Genomic DNA, 24,600 nt, shown 5'->3' with positions numbered 1-24,600 from the left:
ACCTCGTCATTCAAAGAATTTGAAGGACTGATTATGTCGTAAGTCTTGGATTTTTTTTGACGTCCAGTCAAGTCAATTACTTGGTAAATTTTACGATGCAACTCAATAACTTTACGATATATTTCTTTGATTTTTTTCGTCTTAAACATATTGTCTTATCTTAACAGCTTTATTTAGAAGTTATTAGACTAATTAACATTTTAAAAATTGTAAGTTTGGTGTTTCTTGGACACTAAAAACTCGTAAATAAAAAGACAAAATCTTTTGAACCCGGTCCACGTGCTAAAGAATTGAGTGTTAGGCGTTTTTATAACCAAGACATTTTGATTTTTCATGATCGTGTAAACATGCCGAGAAGCATGGATTCAAAGTAAGAATGCTTTTTAATTGAAATTATATGTTAATTGATTCTCAAGTTAATCAGAGCAACATGAAAGAAGTTGTGTTTCCGTAAAAAGTATTGTAATATAAATTTTCCACATATAGTGCCCAGGGCTTGTTCCTCATAAGTTCTTGCCCTGGGCAAATGTGATTTCTTTATGGGAGCGCTTATATGTAGTCTTTTTTGAGGCAGAAGCTTACGCAGGGAAGAGGGCATTTAGGCACAACCCAAATATTTATTGGCTACCTTTGACATTCGGGCTGTGTCTAAATGCCAAATGTAGTCAATTTTGGGGCACTGGACACTTTCGCTGGTTGCAGGGCATCGAAGTGTTTTGAACTTGTGGGTACTCGTCTTGATCTTTATGTAGGAAATTTTGATTTCTAAATCCAGGGCCGTCTAAAAAAGTATCATGCCCCCCCCCCATTTCCCTTACCATCTGACTAGAAATGCCTACCTACAAGTTCACTTGCTCAATCTTGAAAATCTTAACCATATTTCATTCTTATCAGCCCCCCCCCCCCTGCACTTGAGGTGTCCGGGTGGGCCCCATGCATTGAGACACCTTTGTCTGAATCAATCCTGTGGGTGCACAGACCCATGCCTTAGATTATAGTGGGTGCTCTATCACCCCCAGCTCAGATGCCACTGCCTGTTTGCCTATGTGAATGACAGCCCTCTCAACACAGAATCGTGGGCCTCCCTTTGATATTGTTGGGGTCACTCTACTTGACTACCAGTTTACAAGCTATAGGAAATTATAGTACCACATCTCATTATGAGACCCCCCCCCCCTTATGCACTCGAGGCCCCTGAATGGGGGCAAAAAAAAATGGCTTACCAGGAAGAACAGCACCAACAGGCTACAAAGTAAATCTCCAAAAAAAGTTGCCAAGGAGAAAAAAAGGGATTATACTCCCTATGGCTGTTCCCAATAGATACCTCTATAACTGCATTCAAATCTTGTTTGGAATCACCTATAGTTTAATGTTAAAATCCTCTATGATGAACTCCTCTGTAACAATATTTTTTGAGAATATTTTTAAACCCCAGTCACAATATTTTTTCATATTTTGCTCAAAATATCCTACAATATATTTTTACACTCATCACATATTTCAGTTTTTCCGAGGAAGTCTAATAATATAGATATTTGGTACCTACCACCTGCTTACAGAAAGTGTTGATGACGTTTTCTGTATCGTGTGATCTTGTATTTTGTATGATACACCAAAGTGTATTGTGATATACTTTTTTACAGGGTCAATATACACACACACTTATAACTGAATTTTGTTTTCAAACGAATTGAAGTATTATGTGGTGAATAAATACCCATAAGTAAATTAGTTGGCGATGTGGTACTAATAATGCTGATTTAGAAAAGATGTCACAGCATTATAAAATTGAGTTGCCTCTCAATATAACGATAATCACTCTACAACAGGGCTAGACAAATATAGACCATATAGGTCTAAAAGTCCTCATGTGGTGCTATGAAAGTTATTACAATCATTTCAACATTGAAAAATTAACTTTTCAAAAATATCATTTTTTAAAATTTGCTATTTGTATTTTTCCCCCCAATAAAAAATTGCTTCATAGTATCTCAAATTAAATTTACTAATTTAGCTATTCATTTGCCTATTTTCAGTGAGCGAAATCGTTCCAATAGATTAGTTGATGATAAAATAACCTTTGAAAATGATTGTGAAGCAAGTGACGAGCCTTCACAAGAAGAGTCAGTAGAAACTGATAATAAAAGGTACAATTTTAAAATACATATCTTCCAGCTTTATAGTTTGTTTATGATAAATAAAAACCTATTTTGTGTGTAATGATATAGATAAATCTATAGCAAATAGGTATGTGAGGTACAATATACAGTGAAACTATATATAGCAATAAGAGAAAAAGAATAAGATGAAGCAATCTCCACTACCAATGACAGTTTAGAGCGTGAATGGGTGGTCGTGGATGAAGTAGAGGGGGATAGTGGTAGGGGTTTAATGATCGGCGATTCCTTGGTTAGGGAACTTGGGAACAGAGTGTGTAGGGATTTTCGGGGGTTTGAGCACTGTTGTCTTCCTGGGGGGAAGATTTGCAACGTTCGAGACGTTTTTCATCGCCAAAAGTTGCCCTTGTGGGTGATTCTGGGAGTGGGAACGAATCAGGTAGGAACGAATATTAGTGAGTCTCTGTCAGAGTACCGGGATTTACTATTATCCGCTAGGGGGGGTGGGGTTCAGATGTGGCAGTGATTCCAGTGCTGCCAAGGGGTAGTAGGGGGTATAGGAATAGGATCCACCAATTCAATATAGGCCTGAAGGACATTTGCTCCTCACTTGGGGTCACGTTCTTGGAGCTTTCCGCATTTACAGATAGGTGGCTTCATTCGGATGGGATCCAGCTAAATAAGAGGGGGGGGGGTCTGGGAGGTTTAGGATAGTCTTAGGTCAGGTTTTTACTCTCAGACCACGTAGTCGGGAATGCGGGTTAGTTAATGATAATCACAACAGTACTGACGGGGAATTACCCTCCTCTGACTTGTGACTTGGATGGCTTCTCGATTGACACTAAAACACTGGGCAAATTAAAATGTGTGCTAATAAATGCCAGGAGTTTGGGTAATAAGAAAGATTTTTTAGAAACTATGATAGTTGTGGAGGGCCTGGATCTTATAGCCGTTACAGAATCTTGGGCAAACGATGGGGATGAATCTTTCTTACACATCTCAGGATATGATACTTTTTAGAGAAATAGATCTGATAGGAAAGGGGGGTGGAGTGTTGATACACGTGAAATCCTGTTTGAAGGCTAGAGAGTGTAACGTGCAGAGAAGTGATATTGAAACCATATGGGTTGAACTTGAGAACAAAAGACTTCATAAACTTATTGTTGGGGTTTGTTACAATCCACCGAATAGGGATCAAAACTACATCGCCAAATTGCATGATGAAATTTCCTACATGTGTAAGTGAAAGTGGGTTCTCATACTAGGAGATTTCAATCACCCAGCTATTGATTGGGAGAACCTTTCATCTGGAAATCATTATGAAAGAGACTTTCTTAAGTTGGTGCTCGAAAATTTTTTGTATCGGCATGTATCAGAAGCCACTAGGGGTACTGCTATTTTGGATTTAGTTCATACTAATTCTGAGGATCTTGTTGAACATGTTTCGGTGGGGGAAGAGTTTTCTTACAGTGATCATCGTATAGTCAGATTTCACTGTAACTTTTCCTCGGGTAAGGTTGATAACAAAAGATTAGTTCCTTGTTTTCGAAGAACTAACTTTGATGTTTTGAGAGGAAGGTTAGCAGAGAGAAGTTTTCAAAGACCGGTTGGAATCAGTAGAGGTGGTAAGTCAATGGGAAAAATTTAGTACGAAGCTGTCCTCTGTTTTGCACGACGTCATATCCTTTGTTCAAAAAAAACAGTGTTTGTACATCGTACCCTCTATCTATGGTTCATGGATAATGTGCGTAACCTTTATCTTGAAAACAAAAGAGCATACGGAGAGTATAAAAGTGGACGAGGTGACCTATCATTGTTTACTGATAAAAGAAGAGTGTTAAAGAAATCGATAAAGGATAGTAAAAAGGAAGTTGAATCTAGGTTGGCAGATAACATTTGCTCTGACCCAAAATCATTTTTTCGATACGTCAATAATGGATGTAAGGGGACAGTTGGCCCCCTCTCGATAGGAGGCTGTAGGTTAGAGAGCAATTTAGGAATGTGTAGTGCTTTCAATGACTTTTTTGTGTCGATTTTTAATGGAGATAATGATATTTGATATACGGGTGTTGCATGGGGTAATAAAACCCTCAACGATATTCAAGTAGAAGACGTGTAGATCCTAAATCTTCTAAGAAATGTATGTACAAGCAAAGCAAAGGACCAGATGATATCTATCCCAGGGTCCTCAGGGAATGTGCTAATGAATTGTTGGGGGCCAGTCGCACAGATATACAGGAGTAGTGTTGCTGAGGGTATCGTCCCAAGGGATTGGAAACTTGCTAATGTTTTTCCGATATTTAAGAAGGGGTAGTAGAGAAGCTGTGTCCAATTATCATCCAGTGAGTTTGATGAGCTCCCTCTCGAAAATTTTGGAAATTATCATCAAAAGGCAGTTTGTGAAGTGGATAGACGAGAATAATGTATTGTCAGATAATCATCATGGGTTCAGGAAGGGGAAGTCATGTGTAACTAACCTCCTTTGCTTCTATGATCACGTGACTAAGGCTTTGGGAAAGAGCAAAAATGTAGATGTTCTTTTCCTTGATTTCCAGAAGGCATTCGATCGGGTCCAACATGGTAATCTCTTGAAGTGTTTACACGAGATTGAAATTTGAGGCAACTTGCTGAATTGGATAGAATCGTTGTTAAGAGATAGGTCGCAACGAGTTATAGTGAACGGGTAATTCTCTGGTTGGACAGGCGTCACAAGTGGAGTTCCTCAAGGAAGTGTCCTTGGCCCAATACTTTTTTCACTTTTTATCGATAAACTCGATCAGGGTATCGATGGGATTACTAGCAAATTCGCAGATGATGTGAAGCTAATGGGGGTAATCGGGAATGAAAGCGATAGGGAGTTGCTCCAGACCAACTTAAACAGGATTGCAGCATGGGCATGGTTCGAACACCCCACGGTTCTCTTGCGAGTTGAATGGTGTCACTATCCCGGATGCAACTAGGGTCACCGATTTGGGAATTCTCATTGAAGAGCGACTTAGGTTTTCTGAACATTGTTCAGCGGTGGTCAAAAAACTCGAATAGAATGCTTGGTCTCATTTTCAAAAAGGTCTCTTCGCGTTCTCCTAAAGTCATTCTTCCACTTTTTCGAGGCTTAGTTCGTCCTGGACTGGAGTATGCTGTAAGGTTTCGGAGACCATACATACAGAATGACATAGACTTGGTTGAAGGGGTGCAGAGAAGAGCTACACGTGTCCTTATTGGCAGACGGGGCTTGAGTTATGAAGAGAGACTTCATTTTTTGAATATGTTTACATTGGATGAACGCAGGTGTCGATGAGATATGATAGAAGTGTTCAAAGTTTTCAATGGGATGGATAGGATGGACCATGAACTTTTAGTACACAGCCAATCGACTGCTTTTACAAGGGGACCTTTGTTTCAAAGGGTTGTTTAAAGTTTTGAAATATGTTTCAAAATTTTACAAAATACTCCTAAGAAATTTGGCTGCTGCATAATCACTTTATATTTATCAAGTCCTGGACTAAATTTGCCCATAAGTCAATATATAACACTCCTAAATGTGTAATATTTTTCTTTTGACACAATTAGTAAAGAAGAGGATGTGTTTTTCGAAGCTTTTGATTGCTTTGAAGATGATGAAAATGAAGAAAACAGTAAAGTGGTCAAGAAAGCAGCAACCCTAGAAGACAGGTATTGTGTTTGGTCTTTATTGTAATGAAACTCAGGCTATATTTTCTTTTTTTAAAAAAAAAGGTTGAATAAAAAAGACGATCATCAACTTCACAATTCAGATAAATTATTATTATACAATGAAAATCCTGTATAACGATACCCACTGTGATATTACTTTAGTACTTGCGCAGTTTCATAGTGTTAATATATTCCATCTATAACGATAACTCCTTTATAGTGATACATTTCTCCAGTCCCTTTGATTTCCTTTCTACCAGTATTCTGCAAATTATATTTTTGAAAATATGCAAATTTCTTAATGTAGATCATGGACTTTTTGCATTATGTTTAAAAGGAGGCGTTTTTGTTGGAGTTTTTTCCCTCAAAGTAGAATAATTTCTGTGGGGGAATTATAAGCCACCACCGATTACAGGCAGGAAATTATGGTATTTTACATATACAGTGATACCTCGGGTAACAAAGATGATTTCTTCCTGAATCACATTCATTAGCCAAAACACTATTTCACATAGGTCTCTATAGAAAATTGTTTAATTCATTCCAGATATGGCCCAAATTTCAAAGATAAGTTTTTAAAATACTAAGGAGCGCTATGAAAAAGACAAAAACTTACCAAAAGCTGAAAATACAAGCTTTAAAATTGGATGAATGAGAATTTTCAGGAAGATAAGATAATGAATATTATATTATTTTACACTATGTAACACAACCAACACCAGATTTAGTCTACTAATAACCAAGCTTTAGTCTACTGAAGCCACTTCACCAAACACCAACTCTGACCATATCACTATGTTGCAATTTATTGTCATTAATGAGATTGGTTGGAAATGAAGGCTTCTATTGGTGGTCGCCTCAACTTTGTTAGGGAAAATATCTTATCTATATCCTCACTTGGGATCGAACCCAGGACTGTGACAGCAACCTTCATTGGTGGCCGACAAGCATCTCACTACCACTCAACTTCTCAACTTATTTTTGATTTGGTTAGTGTGTTTGATACATGCAGATGGGAAAGATAAGCTCCTAGAATGTCCAGACTGTTCAGTTTGATGTTGAGTCTCTACACTCAATCGAGGCTCATGCTCTGAAAACTTTTTTTTTTCAATTCATTTTCTCTTAGCTGAATCTTTTGTTTTACATGGAATTATTCAAAAATGTTCAGAAAGAAAGGGGGGAGGTAAATCTTGAAAAAGATTCTTAGATGGGCATGAGTTAATTGGGCTCTAGTGACAGTAATTCTGATGATGAAGAGCACTAAAATTCAGCTCACAATGCAGCTATTTTATGTTGGCGTGTGGATTCATACCAACAAAAATGTTTGTTAGCTGAGGCAGAAAAATTTAGAAAAACATCTTTCTTATCCAAGGTATCACTTTATAAGTAAAATGTAGTCAAATCCCAATTTAAGGTCCACCTTCTATTTCTAAGAATGTTTGTCGGACATCACAGTTCAACCGCTTGTAATTGGTTATGGAACATTTGTTCACTGGGAATTTCTGGTGCTAATTATCAATTATGCTACATCTGGGTTTAGCTGTAATAATTTGTTTCTATACCTTTGATAGTCTGTTGATATGATTTCAAACCCTCCTATATTTCACATGAATTTTTTATGTATTAATTTATTTTTATTGAATTTAATGCATTTAAATTGAGAGATATTTTCAACATGCCTCAGCAAGGCCGTAGCTAACCATTTGAATTTAGGCCCCTTCTGGTCACCCTCTTCCAAGTGGACCCTGTGCAGGTGCACCTGTTACATCTGCCCAGTTACGGCCCTGTGCCTCAGTGTTGATGCTTATTCATGGCATATTAAAACATTGTGGGGAACATGTTTTTTTTGTTTTTCATTTGCCAAACGTTGATAGAGGGTCACTATTTTCTGAAAAAGTGAAAAGAAGCATTATTTTGGACCTTTTTCTTCAGGTAAAATATTTTTTGTGCCTGAAAAATTGTTCGGGCACCTAGTTTTTTTTTGCTGTTTGGATTTTCTAGTCCTCCCATAGATTCCTTGTGAAAGTCTTCTGATCGAGAAACTGTGAATATGATCAGTTGAGAGAAATTGACCAAGTACTGATTAAAGGGACCTTTGGACCTTTTTTTACACAACCCTTCGCTATAGGAAAGCAGGGTTTAAGATGGATAAAAAATTCCTTTTGCAAAAAAGTGAAAGGGGGGGGGGAAGCTTTAGCAAAATGCTACAATGCTAATGTAATGATTGATGGTTGGAAGACTACTCATTTCGTACCTCCTGTGCGCATTTTTGAGAAAGTGCCTGCTACTTTCACATTCTACGATTTTCTTTCGCATTTTGTGAAAAATGTGAGTAGCTTAAACCCTGTAGGAAAGCCATTATAAAAGTAGTGCTACACTTACATAGATCATAGCATTTATTATGTGCCTGATCAGGACATTATGAACCAAATACAAAAATTTTTGTCAATAAAGGAGCTTTCTGACCTCCTACGTTGTCTTGCAGATTGATAATGATAACTTTTAGCAAAAAAAAATGAGTCTGGTTCAACTGTAACTTCAAAATATGCAAGAAGAAAAAAAAGAATTCAGGTGAAAAAAAAGTATAACATAAACCAATGTTGTATACCAAAAAATGGGAAAGGTGGACAGAGGATCAACTTGTTTCACAGCTTACCATCCCGGGTGTATTGATAATTTCATTTTATTTAATTATTTGACTCAATTGATGTCTGGAATATTGGTGATTGGATAATTTCAATGTGATTTTCCTTATTTAGTACAAGCATAGAAGCTCTGCTACAAGGAGAAAAGAGAGATCATGATATTGATGAAGATGAGAAAAAGTTGTTTCCCAAGAAACGGAAAACATGTGATATTCTTGATGATATAAAGTAGGTATAACTACAATTTTGAAGATGTTCATTTAAAATTGTATTTGAAAATATGTATATAATATATGTATAAATATTTTTTAATTGTAATTATTGTTTGAAACAGTAATTATATATATATATTTTTATATATTCTACATGAAGAAGTGCAGTGGAATTGTACTGCACCTTAATGTATTACAGAATTACTTTATATTTGAATAATATTTAAAAAAAAAATTATGTATAAAAATTTACCTGGAAATTTTTTAATTCATTCATTGTTCTATAAGTAGCATTATTTGTGACTGATTTCACAGCTACCAAAGTAAATTATTTGGTTAGGAAGAGAAAGAACTTGAAAATTAATAGCTCCAATATATTTAATGAAATAAATAGCTCTAGAGTAGGCGTCTTCAACCTGTGGCCTGCCGTCGATACTTTGATGGCCCGCCAAAACATTTTGATCGATTGATGCAATATCATTCAAAAATAGGGTAAAACGAAGATTTCGACAAGAAAAAAGCCACCCAGCTTCATATAGACTTATAACAAGAACAGGCTGATCAGTGTACAGTATTTAGCTTTTTAATAAGGCCTTAAATGCAAAAGAAACCACACCGTATACTTCTTCACCATAAATGACTTCGCGTACATCCCATCCTCCTTGAGTGGGAGAAAGCAGAAATGAATGGAATTTCCATGTTATCATATTTCTTGGATGCATGGTTGGGAAAGGAGCAAGTGAATATATGCATCTTGATTGGTTGGAAGTAGGATTTGTACAATGTTGGTACAGTTAGTTTACTTGTGTTTTTAGTCTTTGAAGCTTTTGGTCAGACGGCTTTTAGACTTTAAACGAGTGCATGATGGCGAACCGTGATAGCAAAAAAAAGGAAAGTTAAAGAAACAGTGCAACTTTTTTTTTTCAAGAAAAGTGGTCATCCCTTTATCTTTTTATAGAACACAAGGCTAAAGCAGTTTGTCTCATTTGCAATGAGAGTGTAGCCATAATGAAAGAATAAATATTAAGAGACATTACGATACCAAGAGTAGTGCAAAGTATTTTGGATTGGAGGGACATTTTCAAAGTGAAAAGGTCAGATGAATCGACGGATGCAACAAATACAGTCCAAGCAGCCATTTTCATTTGTGGTATTGACAAAAACTTCAAAATTGTTGAGTTATCCAGTGTCATTGCACTTAAGGGTACAACATGAAGTTTTGACTTATATTCAAGTTTGGCAGAAACATTGATCAAATGTGAGTTGGACTTAGGCAATATATCTGTAGAAATACATAAGAGTATACGTAATATGTATCCAGAAATACGTAAATATGCATTCGTTCATGTCTTTTATATTTGTCAGCACTTACATATGTGAACAGTTTTTTAGTCGAATGAAGAATACAAAGTCAAAAACTAGAACACTTCTGACTGATCAGCATTTGGAGGATACTTTACGAATAGCAACAACACAAATTTAACCTAACATTGAAGCTTTAGTCAAGCAAAAACAACAAAAGCACCACATAAAACAGTTTTGCATTAATTCAGAAATTACATCTACCTGCATTTTTAATGTAGCGCGACTAATTTTTTATGTGGCTCTCGAGAGTAAAATGTTGAAGACCCCTACTCTAGAGCAACTTTATTAAAATGTCAAATTTAAATTAACTCTGGAAAAGAACATGACAATTTGAATCAGGTGACACTTCTGTGGCCCTCATGTGTTAATTTTGTTAATCTATGATCATTTTAATACTAGAATGGCAGGAATATCAAACTACCTAGAATGACGGCTGTTGTTATTTTGACTACTATAAGAAAGAATCAACATAAATTATTTTTCCTTACCAAAACTATTTAAAACAGTATATATTCAGTCTCTGACTTATTTTTGCAATAAACCCTTGTTCATGCGTTAATTTTTTGGAATTTTGGACAAAAGGGCTTGTTATGACAAACTAATCCAGTGTTTTGTTACTTTAACAAGAGGTTTGACTACTATTTTTTTCAGCTCTTGTAATTCATGGCTCATTTTCACTTGGCAGTCCACTGTCAATGTTTGAAGTATGATATGCTTGAAATTTTGCAGAGATTGCATGTGCAGAATGGAAAAACTATGAATAGTCACAAAATTCTGAGCAATGTAAAATATATACATAAGACAGCTTTTCTATGCCGATCGCTTTGTGCACTGAATGCATTTATTTTGTCAAAAACACTGACACTAATTAGTGGAGTAGTAAAATTTCATAATTTCTGGCAGAAATTTCCTTTGTCCGTGATTTCAATTTTGTGTATGCTGGTACTCAAGATCTAAATTTTCTCTGTGCTTACTAACTACTGCTATTAAACCAGACATGCACCTCGTCCATATTCCTCTGTGGAACTTCTAATGAATTGGTACATTGTATTTACTAACTGCATAATTATTTTTTTGCTCAGTTGAAAGCATGATATTTGGTAAAATAATGACTCCCAAATCATCCAGCAGGGCCCCTAGGCTGGGATTTTTGGTGGGGACCCTGGGTCCTCTCTATATAGTGAATTTATGGTGTGAACAAACAAAAAAAATGATAAAAAGTGTACCTTTGAATGGATCAAAATGGGTACTGGAAAACACTATGGTAGAACATCTGTTCCCCCAATATTAATGTTCGCATAATAATATCTATTTCAGCATGTTTTGCAATCATATTAATCAAATATCTTTATAGCTGTCAAAATGACTGCTACCGTCGTTGTAGGTAAAATTTAATTTTTCCACTAAACTAAGAGACCTAAAACATTTGTAGTTTAGGAATTGAAGAGCTAATAACCTTAGGTAAACTGTTTGGATGAAATCACATGTCAAAGTAGCTTTGCGGTCAAAATGACTGCATCCATCTTTCTAGTTTTAAAAAAAGCTTATACAGTAACAGCTCATTATCGGTGGTATTCACTAACACAGCTTAAACTACAATTTTCACAGGTGAAAGGATTGAAGATTAAAATGGATTGGTTAAATTGGGTATTTTGATGAATCCTTGTTGATCGCTAATCCTTGAACCTGCGATTGTAATTTAAACTCTTTCGGTGAATACGGCTACATATCTTGCATGTCGGATATGAAAGAAAACTGTGATATAGTTTAATTTTTAACACTGTAATTCTACTAAAAGGTATAAAAATATATGAGTGTTTATTATAATGAGAAACTATATATTGAAGGACTGCTGTGTTTTGAATATATTTTGTTTATTCTGGCTAAATTCTTTTCAGATTCTGATACTTTATTCATGCTGTTTTTTTTAAATTTATTTAAATATTGTCTGAGGCTTTCATGGCCGGCGTTAAACGACTTGCAAACTGTTTCCGGGTTATTAGGCCATGGTCTAGGAGATTTTCTTCCTGACGTTTCGCCCACATCTGTGGCAGGCATCATCTGAGGTTAATTCGACGTAAGTCTCTGCGGCAAGCGAGAAAGGCTTCGTACATCTACTGTCATCGACTTGTTCTCTATATGCATTTCTGAGACTTGATTGGCCGCAGAAGAACCGCATTGGTTGGCTTGTGTGGATGTGTTTTGCGCCGATTGGCTGCAAGTGGTGTCTGGCGACGATTGGCTGTCGAGGTCATTTTCTCTCTGGCATTCATCGGGGGCACATCTCAACTCTCTGCGGCGCTGAAGTACCGGGACCCAAGTGGGATGCACCTTCATCGTCTCCTCCTTTCGATTCATGTTGTGGTGCTTGAATATTTCAATGGCTTCTCTATGAAGACGAGCATGGTAGTGCACCTCCGACGATATTACCTCGGTCTTTTCAAATTTAATTTTGTGGCCGGTTTCCCACATATGTTCTGCAACGGCTGAACTTTCCGTTTTACCCAGGCGGCAGCTCCTCTGGTGTTCCTTTATTCTTGTAGCAGTACTTCTTTTTGTTGTTCCTATGTATACTTTTTCACACGAGCATGGAATCCTGTAGACACCTGCCATGCACAGCGGGTCTCTCGGATCTTTTGCCGAGCGTAGCGATTGTGCTAAATTTCTGGTGGGTTTGAAAATGGGCTTGACGTTGAACTTTTCCAAAACTTTACCGATTCGATCGGTGACCTTCCAGATGTAAGGTAAGTAGGCTTTGGCTCGGGGTTCCCGATTTCCTTCGTTACTATTGTTGTTACTTTCCAGGCGCGGTCGTATGGCTCTTTGAAACTCTTTTACCGAATAACCGTTAGCTTTGAAGGCCTTCCGTAGATGGATCAGTTCTGTGTCGAGATGTTGCGGCTCACAGATACGGTTAGCACGGTTTACCAGTGTCTTTATCACGCCTCTCTTCTGTCTCGGATGGTGGTTTCACTTCTTCGCACATCAGAGATTCATCACATTTCATCCAGAAAATAAAGGATCTCCAATTTTCTCCATCAACCCGTATGGTCAGCTTCGATGTGGTGTCGCTCTTCACAAAAGTCCCTCTCAAGGACGTCATCTCACATATCAACGACATGTTCCCACATGATATAGCGAACCTGTTTCGCCACTGCCTCACGTCATCCTACTTCATCTGGAATGGCAGTATATATGAACAACTTGATGGTGTAGCAATGGGCAGCCCCCTCAGTCCGGTGGTGGCCAATTTATTCATGGAGAGATTTGAAGCTGAAGCCTTACGGTCTGCCCCACTAAGCCCTTTGGTATGGCTTCGTTACGTAGACGATACATTTGTGTTATGGCAGCATGGGGACCTCGAACTACAAAGATTCATGGAACATCTCAACAGCATTCACCCAGCTATAAAGTTCACAATGGAAACGGAGAAAAATTCACAACTAGCGTTTCTGGATGTTCTGGTGAACAGAACTGACGACAACCGCTTAGGGCATAGTGTTTTTAGGAAACCGACGCATACCGACCGGTACCTCCACAAAAACTCCAACCACCATCCGAGACAGAAGAGAGGCGTGATAAAGACACTGGTAAACCGTGCTAACCGTATCTGTGAGCCGCAACATCTCGACACAGAACTGATCCATCTACGGAAGGCCTTCAAAGCTAACGGTTATTCGGTAAAAGAGTTTCAAAGAGCCATACGACCGCGCCTGGAAAGTAACAACAATAGTAACGAAGGAAATCGGGAACCCCGAGCCAAAGCCTACTTACCTTACATCTGGAAGGTCACCGATCGAATCGGTAAAGTTTTGGAAAAGTTCAACGTCAAGCCCATTTTCAAACCCACCAGAAATTTAGCACAATCGCTACGCTCGGCAAAAGATCCGAGAGACCCGCTGTGCATGGCAGGTGTCTACAGGATTCCATGCTCGTGTGAAAAAGTATACATAGGAACAACAAAAAGAAGTACTGCTACAAGAATAAAGGAACACCAGAGGAGCTGCCGCCTGGGTAAAACGGAAAGTTCAGCCGTTGCAGAACATATGTGGGAAACCGGCCACAAAATTAAATTTGAAAAGACCGAGGTAATATCGTCGGAGGTGCACTACCATGCTCGTCTTCATAGAGAAGCCATTGAAATATTCAAGCACCACAACATGAATCGAAAGGAGGAGACGATGAAGGTGCATCCCACTTGGGTCCCGGTACTTCAGCGCCGCAGAGAGTTGAGATGTGCCCCCGATGAATGCCAGAGAGAAAATGACCTCGACAGCCAATCGGCGCAAAACACATCCACACAAGCCAACCAATGCGGTTCTTCTGCGGCCGATCAAGTCTCAGAAATGCATATAGAGAACAAGTCGATGACAGTAGATGTACGAAGCCTTTCTCGCTTGCCGCAGAGACTTACGTCGAATTAACCTCAGATGATGCCTGCCACAGATGTGGGCGAAACGTCAGGAAGAAAATCTCCTAGACCATGGCCTAATAACCCGGAAACAGTTTGCAAGTCGTAAATTTATTTAATTTATTTTTTTTCAGTCCAGAAGAATTTTCTGCAAGAATAAAAATTCATTCAGTTGAAGGTATAGAAGGATGCCTCCATGAGGTATGATCAATTTGTTTCTGGCATATATTAAAGAATGCATAAAATATGAATTGATATTTAAAATATATGCATCTGTTTTTTGTTAATATAAAAAATCTAACATCTACTTATTACTTATGAAATCTGTAAACAAATGAAGTGTTCAGTCAACAGTCCATGTCATTTTTTTCAAACTTTAGAGGAGACACAATGAAAGTTATCTCTGAATTAGGGAAAGTTTTCTGTCCTGAGAGTAACATAGACCATTATTGCATCTCGAAAGGTAACTGAAGAAACAGTGGACACCAATTAAGAACTCACAATTGTGACTGTATAAAGTAGCGTAGCAACATTGTTGATTTCTGCAGGAACTAATTTCTTGAGGAACGTGTAACGGAAGCTATGTGTAACATTATTTAATTTAAAAAAAATAATTTTGCAAAAAAATGTAACAAACTGTTATTTGACTGAATATTTGGAAAGAAAATCTTGGTTACAAACATGACAAATATTTCCTTTTTTAAAATTTCAATGGCCATTTATCTCTTATTTACTATGCAAAATCAGCTTAGGTTGGAATGCATTTGAATTAATCCACCATAGTGATAGAAATAAGCAAAAATGTTGTTTCAAGAAAAATTTAATTTAAATCTGAAATTAAGATATATTTTGAGTTCAAGAGAGAAAGCACTTGCACTTCTCATCTTATTTGATGCTACGATATATTTTTTGTAGAATTTTTTCAAGTTGATTGATTTCCTCTTGTTCTCTATTTTTATGTTTATTGTTCTCTAATCTGCATTTTGATTCATCAGGGAAAATTTTTTCTGCTAAAAAAACTCATGCTACTGATATCATAGAAATGATTTGGCTTTTGTATATTGCAGGTTGCAGTTCCACCAGGAATGGAATTTGTCATGCCCAGTCGAAGTACTCTTTTAGACAGAACGCCAGCTAAGGAATATTCCTTTTTGTTGGATCCTTTCCAAAAAGAAGCAATCTTATGCTTGGAAAACAATCAATCAGTGTTGGTTTCTGCACACACATCTGCAGGAAAAACTGTTGTTGCAGAATATGCTATTGCTTTGTCTTTGAGGGAAAAGCAGAGAGTAATTTACACTACTCCAATCAAAGCTCTCAGCAATCAGAAATTCAGAGAATTTTCCACTGAATTCAAAGATGTAGGTCTAATGACTGGCGATGTGACCATCAATCCTCTGGCCAGTTGTTTGATAATGACCACAGAGATTCTTAGGAGTATGCTTTATCGAGGATCTGAGCTGCTGAGAGAAGTAGCCTTTGTGATTTTTGATGAGATACATTACATGAGAGATAAAGGTGAGATATGTACAGCTTTTGAAATGTTATTCAATTGAAAAAATGCCATAATTTTTTGGAATTAGATGGAAACATTTTACCTAGTGAAAAGTTCAGTAAATATTTCAATCTCATCAAATAATATGTTCTCATTAAGGAAATAAAATACAAAAATGTGAAATTTTTTTTTCTATTCTCATAGAGCGAGGTGTTGTATGGGAAGAGACCATCATTCTTCTGCCAGACAATGTCCATTATGTGTTTCTTTCTGCAACTATACCCAATGCTACTCAGTTTGCAGAATGGATTTGCCACTTACATAACCAGGTACAGTAAACCTCACATAATACTCGCCTCCGAACTATGGTAACCTCTGAACAAAATGACCTCATTTTCTGGAACACACAACACATCCCATTGGGTTAACATTAAGCTTGACCTCTGAACAATGATTTCTTAATAACGGTTGCTTTTGGAAATTAAAGTGAAAGAAAAATGATGCATTATTACATAAGAAAAATAATCCTAAAGACTCGCTTTGAAAGAGTTTTCCTTCCTGGAGATTCCTTCCAACATAAAAATAGCTACAAGTACTTTCCTATGTCAGTGGTTTGTGAAATGAAGGTTCCTCAAGTAAAGATGCTAACAGATACATTGGATGCATTCCAGAAAGAACAAAGCAGAATTTAGTGTTTGAATTGGCTGTGTCGTAGACCAGAGAGCCCTTTTCCATGCTGACTAAGGTGATTGGCAGGGTTGGATTGACTAAGGTGTCCGGGTAAGCACTAATTGAAAATACTACCCTAGAAATAAAAAACAAAAAATAGCTGATTACATCGGAAGATGAATCCGATCCAAACAATGCATGTCCCAGAATACAAGGATTACAGCGTAGCTGTATGCATTTTTCTTGAAATTTTTATGAAATTAAAAATAGAAAATCACAAATAAAGTTCATGAAAAAAATTCTCATATCTTCAATGTGAAATAAATGTCGTGCTAAAAAACAGCTTCTTCTAATTAATTATAGCATAAGTTGTCAAGTCAATTTAACATAATTATGCAAGCAAGCAATCAAAAAATTTAATGTTTTCAGAAATACATGGAACCGCCTAATAACGGTAACCTCTGAATCAGGGCTGTAACGAGGCAGGTGCAACAGGTACACCCACACAGGGTCCGCTTGTAGGGGACATAAATTTAAATTCTTGCACAGGAATGGCTAGCTACGGCCCTGCTTCCAATAATAGCCACATTTGCTTGGTCCTGTTAAAGGCTGTTAGGAGGTTCCACTGTGCTTCAAGTAATCACTAAAATGATATTTTATTCAGCTTTTTCCTTAAGGAACTATATATTATATTGTGTATTTTTTTTATATATATAGCCTTTTATGAGATAGTATTTTCTCATGGTACTAATGATGCTATTAATACATTGAAACTTGGATGAGAGAATGGATAATGTGTATTTGTTTGCAAAGGAGAAAAAAATCTTAAGATATCGACCACAAATTTATTAATTATGTTGGCTATAAACATCCAATATCCATCCAGATCAGTCAACTCTTAAATCTACATTACTTTATTGATAGCACTAAGGTTTACTGTATACATTAACACTTGGAGTTAAATTATGTATGGTTTATCTTCCTTCATTGAGCCTCGCATTTGTCCAGGAGTGCTTTTCTAATAAATATTTCTTTTGCAGTCTTTTACTTTTTTTTTTAAACCATCGTTATTAATAAATAATTTATGCCATTTATAATTGCACCTGTAATATGTTGGCTTTATTTGTATCACGTTTCTGTAGATCATAGCTTGAATCATGACCAGAAACTTGCTCATAAATTCATCTGTTTTCTTTTTCAGATTATTTAGCAATTAAGACATATTAAAATATTAGAATTTTTTGATATTGTTAACTAGTCGTGAGGTTTTTGTTTTAATGCAGTTGTACCAGTGTGGTTATCTGCATTTGAGGTTATAACTTGTGGTTTTGGCAACCAGAACTTCAGACTTCAAACACTTTATAAAACAATCTTTCAATTCTAAAAAACAAAAAACTATTTGTTAAATGTTAAACATCATGGTTCTCAGAGAGTCAAACTTCAAATGATATTATTCTTATAAAATAATGTGTTTATTCTTTTCTAATGATAATTGCCAATCATACCAGACTTGCAAAACTTTATTATCAAGGTTTTCCAATTTGTGCAGTGATTATTTCTGAATAGTCTTTAAGTTTTAGTTTGTGGCTAAACTATTATTTTATTATTTGTTTCAGCCATGTCATGTTGTTTACACTGACTACAGGCCTGTGCCTCTACAACAGTTCATATTTCCAGCTGGTGCAGATGGCGTGTTCTTAGTTGTGGATGAAAAGGTAAAGTTTAAAGTATACAGTGTTACTTTGAGTTACATATGTCTTGACCTGTGTGTAATCCAATTTAGAAATAAAAAAGATCTGAATATTCTTCAAATGGCAAGAAAATATTTGACTTTCAAACATAGGATGAAAAGCTCATTCAACACATCTATTCTCTGGTGCTTGTTATAATTTGAACATGGTTCGTACGGTCCTTGAAAACCTTGAAAAGTCCTTGAAAAAAAAAAGTTCATTTTCAAGGCCTTGAAAGTCCTTGAAAATAAATAAGAGTCCTTGAAAATAAATAAGAGTCCTTGAAAAAGAATTTTTTTTTTAAGAATTCTGTGAGAGTCCTTGAAAAATTTGTGTTTTCCGAAATAGTTTTCGCCACTTTTTTTTTTTTACTTCGTAAGTGACATCCTTAAAAAAGTGAAAAGCACAGGGAAAAAGCCTTAGTAGCCAATAACCCTGGATAATTGGATTTAAAGCACGTTTTTCCCCATTATTATAAAGCCGGGTTTTCGTAGGAGCAGGTTTTTTGTGCCGCGTGCAAAGTGAATCGCCCAGCGTGACACGCCGTCCACTCACCAATAATAAGAAAACAAGTTCGACTGTTTTCCTAGAGAGCGCAACAAGCCTCACACGGCAGTGTTTTACGTCAGGCGTGATTGGCCGACTGTTTCTGGAGGAGTCAAATGCGTTGTGTGCCACTCGTTTTACCGATCTTCTCTTCATTTTTGTTTTCTTTCACTTCCCTTCATCGAGCTCGATGCTTTCCTTCAAACCGGAGCATGCAGATGACAGAGTAGCTGATAGCAGGGCCGTGAGCTGATGCGCCACGGTAGGAATACACAAACGCGTAGTGTGATTATGTAAAACGTTTCTGTCGACGCGAAATGATACAGTTCGGTTCATGCGGCGCCAAAAACCTATGTTGGAATGTTTTTTCCCTTTTTATTCTCTGTGCACGTGGAACCGCTCGGCCCGATGCAATATGCAAATCGCTGACGGCATGCTCTCACCCTCACGGGAGCTCGGCTTTGTACTGTAGGCTGGTTTTTTTTTCCGCGTCTATGTCGGGATTGTATTTTTTCTCCCTGAGATTGCCGGTTGTTATTTGTCGGCCGTTTTATTTATTTATTTCTTTTATGATCGTAAATGATCTTGTTTTTTTTCCTTGCAACTTTTATGGAATAAAAGCTAGAGTTCAAAATGAACTTCCGATCGTTGATTTTTTTCTTCAGCTCAGTCGGCACACTCTGACCCCCAACAACCAACCAATACCTATTTCTAGAGTAGAAGTCCTTCTGTTCTAGAAGGTATTGCAACAACCCACTTCTAGGAAAACCCGGCTTTATGGTAGCATGTATCCTGTGATCATATGTAGACGTATTTGGAGTCGTTGGAAGTCATTAAACTTTTGTACAAGGTATTTTTTCTGGAGGACTTGAGAAATAAATATCTTAGAAAAAAAAGTTTCATAATTTTTGCCGAAATAATTTCAGCCTTTCGGTCCGTAATGAGCAAAGCTTCCTCTGATTACTGTCAACTATAGGCGGAGATTGACTTGGAAGTCTGGGGGGGGGACACGATGATGATGTCAATTCATATATGCATATATACATTAGATCAGTCAACTTCACATCCCCCCCCCCCCCCCGTATCTCCGCACATGCTGTCTAAGGTTGTATAAGGTTCTTTAAAGAAAGAAAACAAAAAATGAGTAACAAGTGTGTATACTTTTAATTACTTGTGTAGCTGAAAAATCCCTTCTATCAAAATTGGTTGCTGAGTGTGCCAGACAAAAATGTCGCCAAATGCAAGCTGTACTTCAATGGGTGAATCGGCGCTGAAATCCATTGAGCTTATATTACTGGAGGGAGTATGACGCAGGGCCATAACTAGGATTTTTGTATTGTCTTGCCGCCCCCACCAATTCGGAATTCGATAATTTTATAACGGTGTTCACCTAAAAATTGCCACCCGGGGCAGTTACCCCCCCCCCCTCCCGCGTTCTAGTACCGGCGCTGGTATGACGTCAGTGGTCTACATAATTACTTGGAAGATCACGTGACGTGTTGAATGTCGGCGCATCTCCGTTATTTTCTAATGGCATCCATAGTTGCTTAAAGGAGTTTAAAACAATAAATGAAAGAAATAATTAAATAATTTCAGTATCGATGATATAGTTCCAAAATTAATGAAAGAGATAGTTCCAGAATTAATGAACGAAAAAATTACAGAATTAATGAAAGAAAGAATTACAGAATTAATGAAATATAATTCCAAAATTAATGAAATATAATTCCAGAATTAATGAAATAATTTTAGAATCAATAAAAGAATTCAGCATTAGCGAAAGAAACAAATCCAGAATTGATGAAAGCAATTATTCCAAAAGTTATTAAAAATTATTCCAGAATTGATGAAAAAATTATTCCAGAATTGATGAAAAAATTATTCCAGCATTAATGAAATAAATAAATTCAGAATTAATGAAAGAAATAATTTAATCTTTTTTTTATCTTTAGAAGAGTTCTTTTTTTTAGTCTTTAAAAGGAAATTAATTGCAATATTTAGAGACTAAACTACGTTTCAATGAGGAAATGGACAGGTACGAACTGTGTTATTCAATGTGTCATATGTTTTGTATGATATATATGTGTATGTGGCCTCCTTTATTTATTACAGATGATGTGAAATAAAGTAGGTAGAAATGTAATCTCTGAAAGTTTTAATCAAAATTAAATATGCGCCTATTCATGTTAAAAATATGCTTTTGTAAAAAAAGTCCTTGAATTTTTAAGTTTTACCTTGAAAAGTGCTTGAATAGTCCTTGAATTTTTTTTCGTTGGAAGAGTACGAACCATGTTGAAGATGACAACAATATTCCGACTGTATTTGTCTTGTTAGCAAAATTTTTATTTTGCGTAGAATAATTCTATAACAATTATTATTTTACTGCATGGTGCTAATTTATTTTTTTATGGATATTGTGGAATGTGCATTAAAGAGATCATTATTTTGAATGGAAAAATGGTGGCAGACATGATTTTTCAGGTTATGAGTAAATTTTGGGAATGAATTAAACTCATTATACTCGAGGTATCACTCTATTTGAATGAATGAAAAAATTTTGGTGTTCATTATACAATTATTTTGATTATTCCAGGTCTGGTAATTGACGTTTCACTCTATGTTAAACTGTTTGAGGAATAATTTTCTTCCAATTATTGTTTCAGCTGCAGTTAATATTAAGAAACATTTTTGAGTATTTCACAAAAGTTTCGAAAAGACATACTTGGCTATATTTAGTTCAGTAGCTTTCGAACACTATGGCTTTATAATCAATCCATCAGTTACTGCGTTACTTAATTTCTGTTATATATATTAATACATAGATATTAACTTACATTATTTCACTTAGGGTAACTTTTTAGATAGCAGTTTCTCTAAAGCAATGGATGCCCTTCGACTTGTTTCAAATACAGGCTCAGGACCTGCTAAAACTTTACGAACGAGTGTCAAAGGTATGAAGGTGTAAAACAATAAAAATTCTGTTTTCGGTATTTGTATTCTGTTATGGTATTTTCTACATATGAGTCCGAATTTTATATATGCAATGTGCATACTTTTTTTTTTTCAGGTGGGGATAATATCTACAAAGTTGTAAAAATGATCATGGAATTGAGTTATGCTCCAGTCATTGTGTTTAGCTTCAGCAAAAAAGAATGTGAAGCATATGCAGTACAAATGGCAAAGTTGGATTTTAATACAAGTAATAATTGGGAAAATACTCTTCGTTTATTTCAAATATTCTACTAGGATATCTCCTTTTCAAGTAATCTTGAATGGCAGTGTTTTTATTTATTTGTAATTACTTTTTGTTAAAAATTGATATTTTAAAATTTATTGAAGTATGTTTAGCTTTTCACTATAATGTCTATGGTATCTTTTTTTAGAGGAAGAAAAATCACTTGTTGAAACAGTATTTTGGAGTGCTATGGATGTTTTATCCCCTGAAGACAAAAAACTTCCACAGGTATTTTGGTTATTCCTAAGTTATTGTTATCTCATCATCACATGTCACAGAACAGGGAATATCTTTTTTCCATTAATTTTAGCAGTCATCAGTTTGAAACTTCAATGCATATTTCAAGTTAATACAATCCTGCGTTTTTATCATTCATGATTACATTGAATTGGAGTAATTTTGAAATGTACAGCATAATTTGATATAACGATACTCTGTGAATCAAGAAAAAATATCATTGTAGAGGTATTATATTGAGAGGCAGCAGTTTGACATAAAAAAATATAGACATTTCCAAACAAGATGGAAAAATGTTGTAGAAGAATTTATCGTTATAAATCGAGCATCCATCATTTTAGCAAGGTTTCAGTGTATATAGTTTCAAAAAATTATTCAGTTACATCATTTGTCAACTGGAAAATTGGCTCTGCCAAAATACTCCTTAGGTTTAAATTAATGGTTTTCTCCTTTTTTTTTAATTTTTTGGCACACCAGAAACAACATTCTCATAGCAATTGATGGCAGTAACTTTTTTTTTGTGCATGTATCAAAACGGTTGAAAGCCGTTGGTTTGAGTGACTCCATTTTGGTTCGAAGCTTAAGCAGTAAGTGTTACACTCTGACTTATCATCTACTTTGTTTAGAAGTGCAATCCTTCCTGTGAATAATTTATGTTTGGGTAGTATTATTATTAAAAGTTGTGGGGGAATTATTTCTCATTCTTGATAGAAAAGTTTTATTAGTATTAGTAAAAGTTGCAATGAGTTTGGATGCAAGCTCAGTATTGTGGCTTCTGGAAAATATGTGATTTTTATTTGTTTTAAAATCATTAAAAATCTTTTATTTACAGTTTGACAGATTATCAAAGTCACTTGACATTATATTTATATTTAGGTAGAGAATGTGCTTCCTTTGTTGAGGAGAGGAATTGGTATTCATCATTCTGGTCTTTTGCCGATTCTCAAGGAAACTATCGAAATTTTGTTCTCTGAGGGTCTAATAAAGGCACTCTTTGCCACTGAGACATTTGCCATGGGTTTGAATATGCCTGCTAGAACAGTCCTGTTCACTAATGTCCGAAAGTTTGATGGCAAAGATTTTCGATGGGTAGTTATTTAATTTTTTCTTCATTCTGTTCACATTAGTGGGAAGAATATGTGATATAGTAATTAACCTGTATAGTTTTAGCCACAATCCTGAGTATTTATTAAATTTTTCCTGTAGATAACAGATAATTTAATTCCTGTAGATAACATCAGGTGAATACATTCAAATGAGTGGTAGAGCAGGTCGGAGAGGTCTAGATAAAAGTGGCATCGTTATCATGATGGTGGATGAGAAGATCTCAGATGCAGCTGCTAAAGATATTGTGAAGGTAATTTTTTTTCTTCAAATTTTAGTTCATAATTTTGATGTGTGATTTATTATTTTTTTAAAAGTATTATTTATTCTAATATATGCATGTGAATAGGGGGTTTCTTTTGATTATGATTAAGATTCTCAAATAACAGCAATAACTTCTTAACAGAGGTTAAATAGTGATCAGAGCTTTTGGCGTCTTCTTTGCAATTGCTTAATTTGTTTTGGTTGTCTGTGTTGCAGATGTGCTGGGCCAACCTCGTTGGTAACTATTGAGGAACCAATATAACCCAGCAAACTAACACAAAATTTACTGTCTATAATTCGTATCAGCATTTAATCCTTACATTCAAACTTCTTGTAGTTTTCTGTATCTCCACTGATGAAATCTTGAGGAATGAAAGAAGGTTGATGGTCACATTTTTTAGAATACCTTAGAAGAATTTGATACCTTTTAAAAAAAATTATTTTTGTGGATTATTTTTAAATTTTATTTTTATTCAAACTTGTAGGGGAAAAAATGGAGAGGTATAGCAAAGTCACTAATTATTAGTTTGTAATTTATTATTAAATTCAGAGTTTTTAAAGGATAACTTGTAAACTACTAGAAGGAAATAATAGTATTTAACCACGATCCATGCTCCACATGATTGCTGTAAAGATTTGAGAACTTTGTTAATACTACAGTCGAACCTCGCTATAGTGAACTCCTCTATTATAGTGACCTTTTTCAGCGTTCCTAACTGAACACCTATTTAACTAATGCTATTTTAAACACTTATAGTGAGCTGAAATGTCCTTTTCACAGATTTTTTTTTTTTTTTTTAGTTTTTCAAAGGTAAGCTTACACATTTAGGATTTCAAAAGACAGCATTCCTTGACTTCTGTGTCAAATCCTTCACTTTCACCCTCTCCCCGCTGTTTC

General features: G+C 35.9%; 1 protein-coding gene across 1 annotated transcript in view; it reads left to right on the top strand.

Moving 5' to 3' along the window:
• The first annotated feature begins 69 nt into the window (after nt 1-69).
• The window catches only part of Mtr4 (exosome RNA helicase Mtr4), a 42,042-nt gene continuing 17,511 nt past the window's right edge, over nt 70-24,600 (top strand). The window contains exons 1-13 of the mRNA XM_089231561.1: nt 70-370; nt 2,037-2,147; nt 5,688-5,789; nt 8,549-8,662; nt 14,557-14,623; nt 15,490-15,940; nt 16,122-16,246; nt 18,203-18,301; nt 21,711-21,813; nt 21,930-22,061; nt 22,246-22,325; nt 23,211-23,423; nt 23,566-23,691. Of these exons, the coding sequence (XP_089087687.1) occupies nt 348-370; nt 2,037-2,147; nt 5,688-5,789; nt 8,549-8,662; nt 14,557-14,623; nt 15,490-15,940; nt 16,122-16,246; nt 18,203-18,301; nt 21,711-21,813; nt 21,930-22,061; nt 22,246-22,325; nt 23,211-23,423; nt 23,566-23,691 (1,746 nt within the window). The 5' untranslated portion in view covers nt 70-347. The remainder of the gene's footprint in view (nt 371-2,036; nt 2,148-5,687; nt 5,790-8,548; nt 8,663-14,556; nt 14,624-15,489; nt 15,941-16,121; nt 16,247-18,202; nt 18,302-21,710; nt 21,814-21,929; nt 22,062-22,245; nt 22,326-23,210; nt 23,424-23,565; nt 23,692-24,600) is intronic.

The sequence above is a fragment of the Pholcus phalangioides genome, unplaced genomic scaffold (genome assembly GCF_987345545.1).
Source record: "Pholcus phalangioides strain wild (caught in Gottingen) unplaced genomic scaffold, Ppha-v1.0 ptg000004l_1, whole genome shotgun sequence".
Taxonomy (NCBI): Eukaryota; Metazoa; Arthropoda; class Arachnida; order Araneae; family Pholcidae; genus Pholcus; species Pholcus phalangioides.
This window is presented reverse-complemented; position numbering and strand designations above follow the sequence as displayed.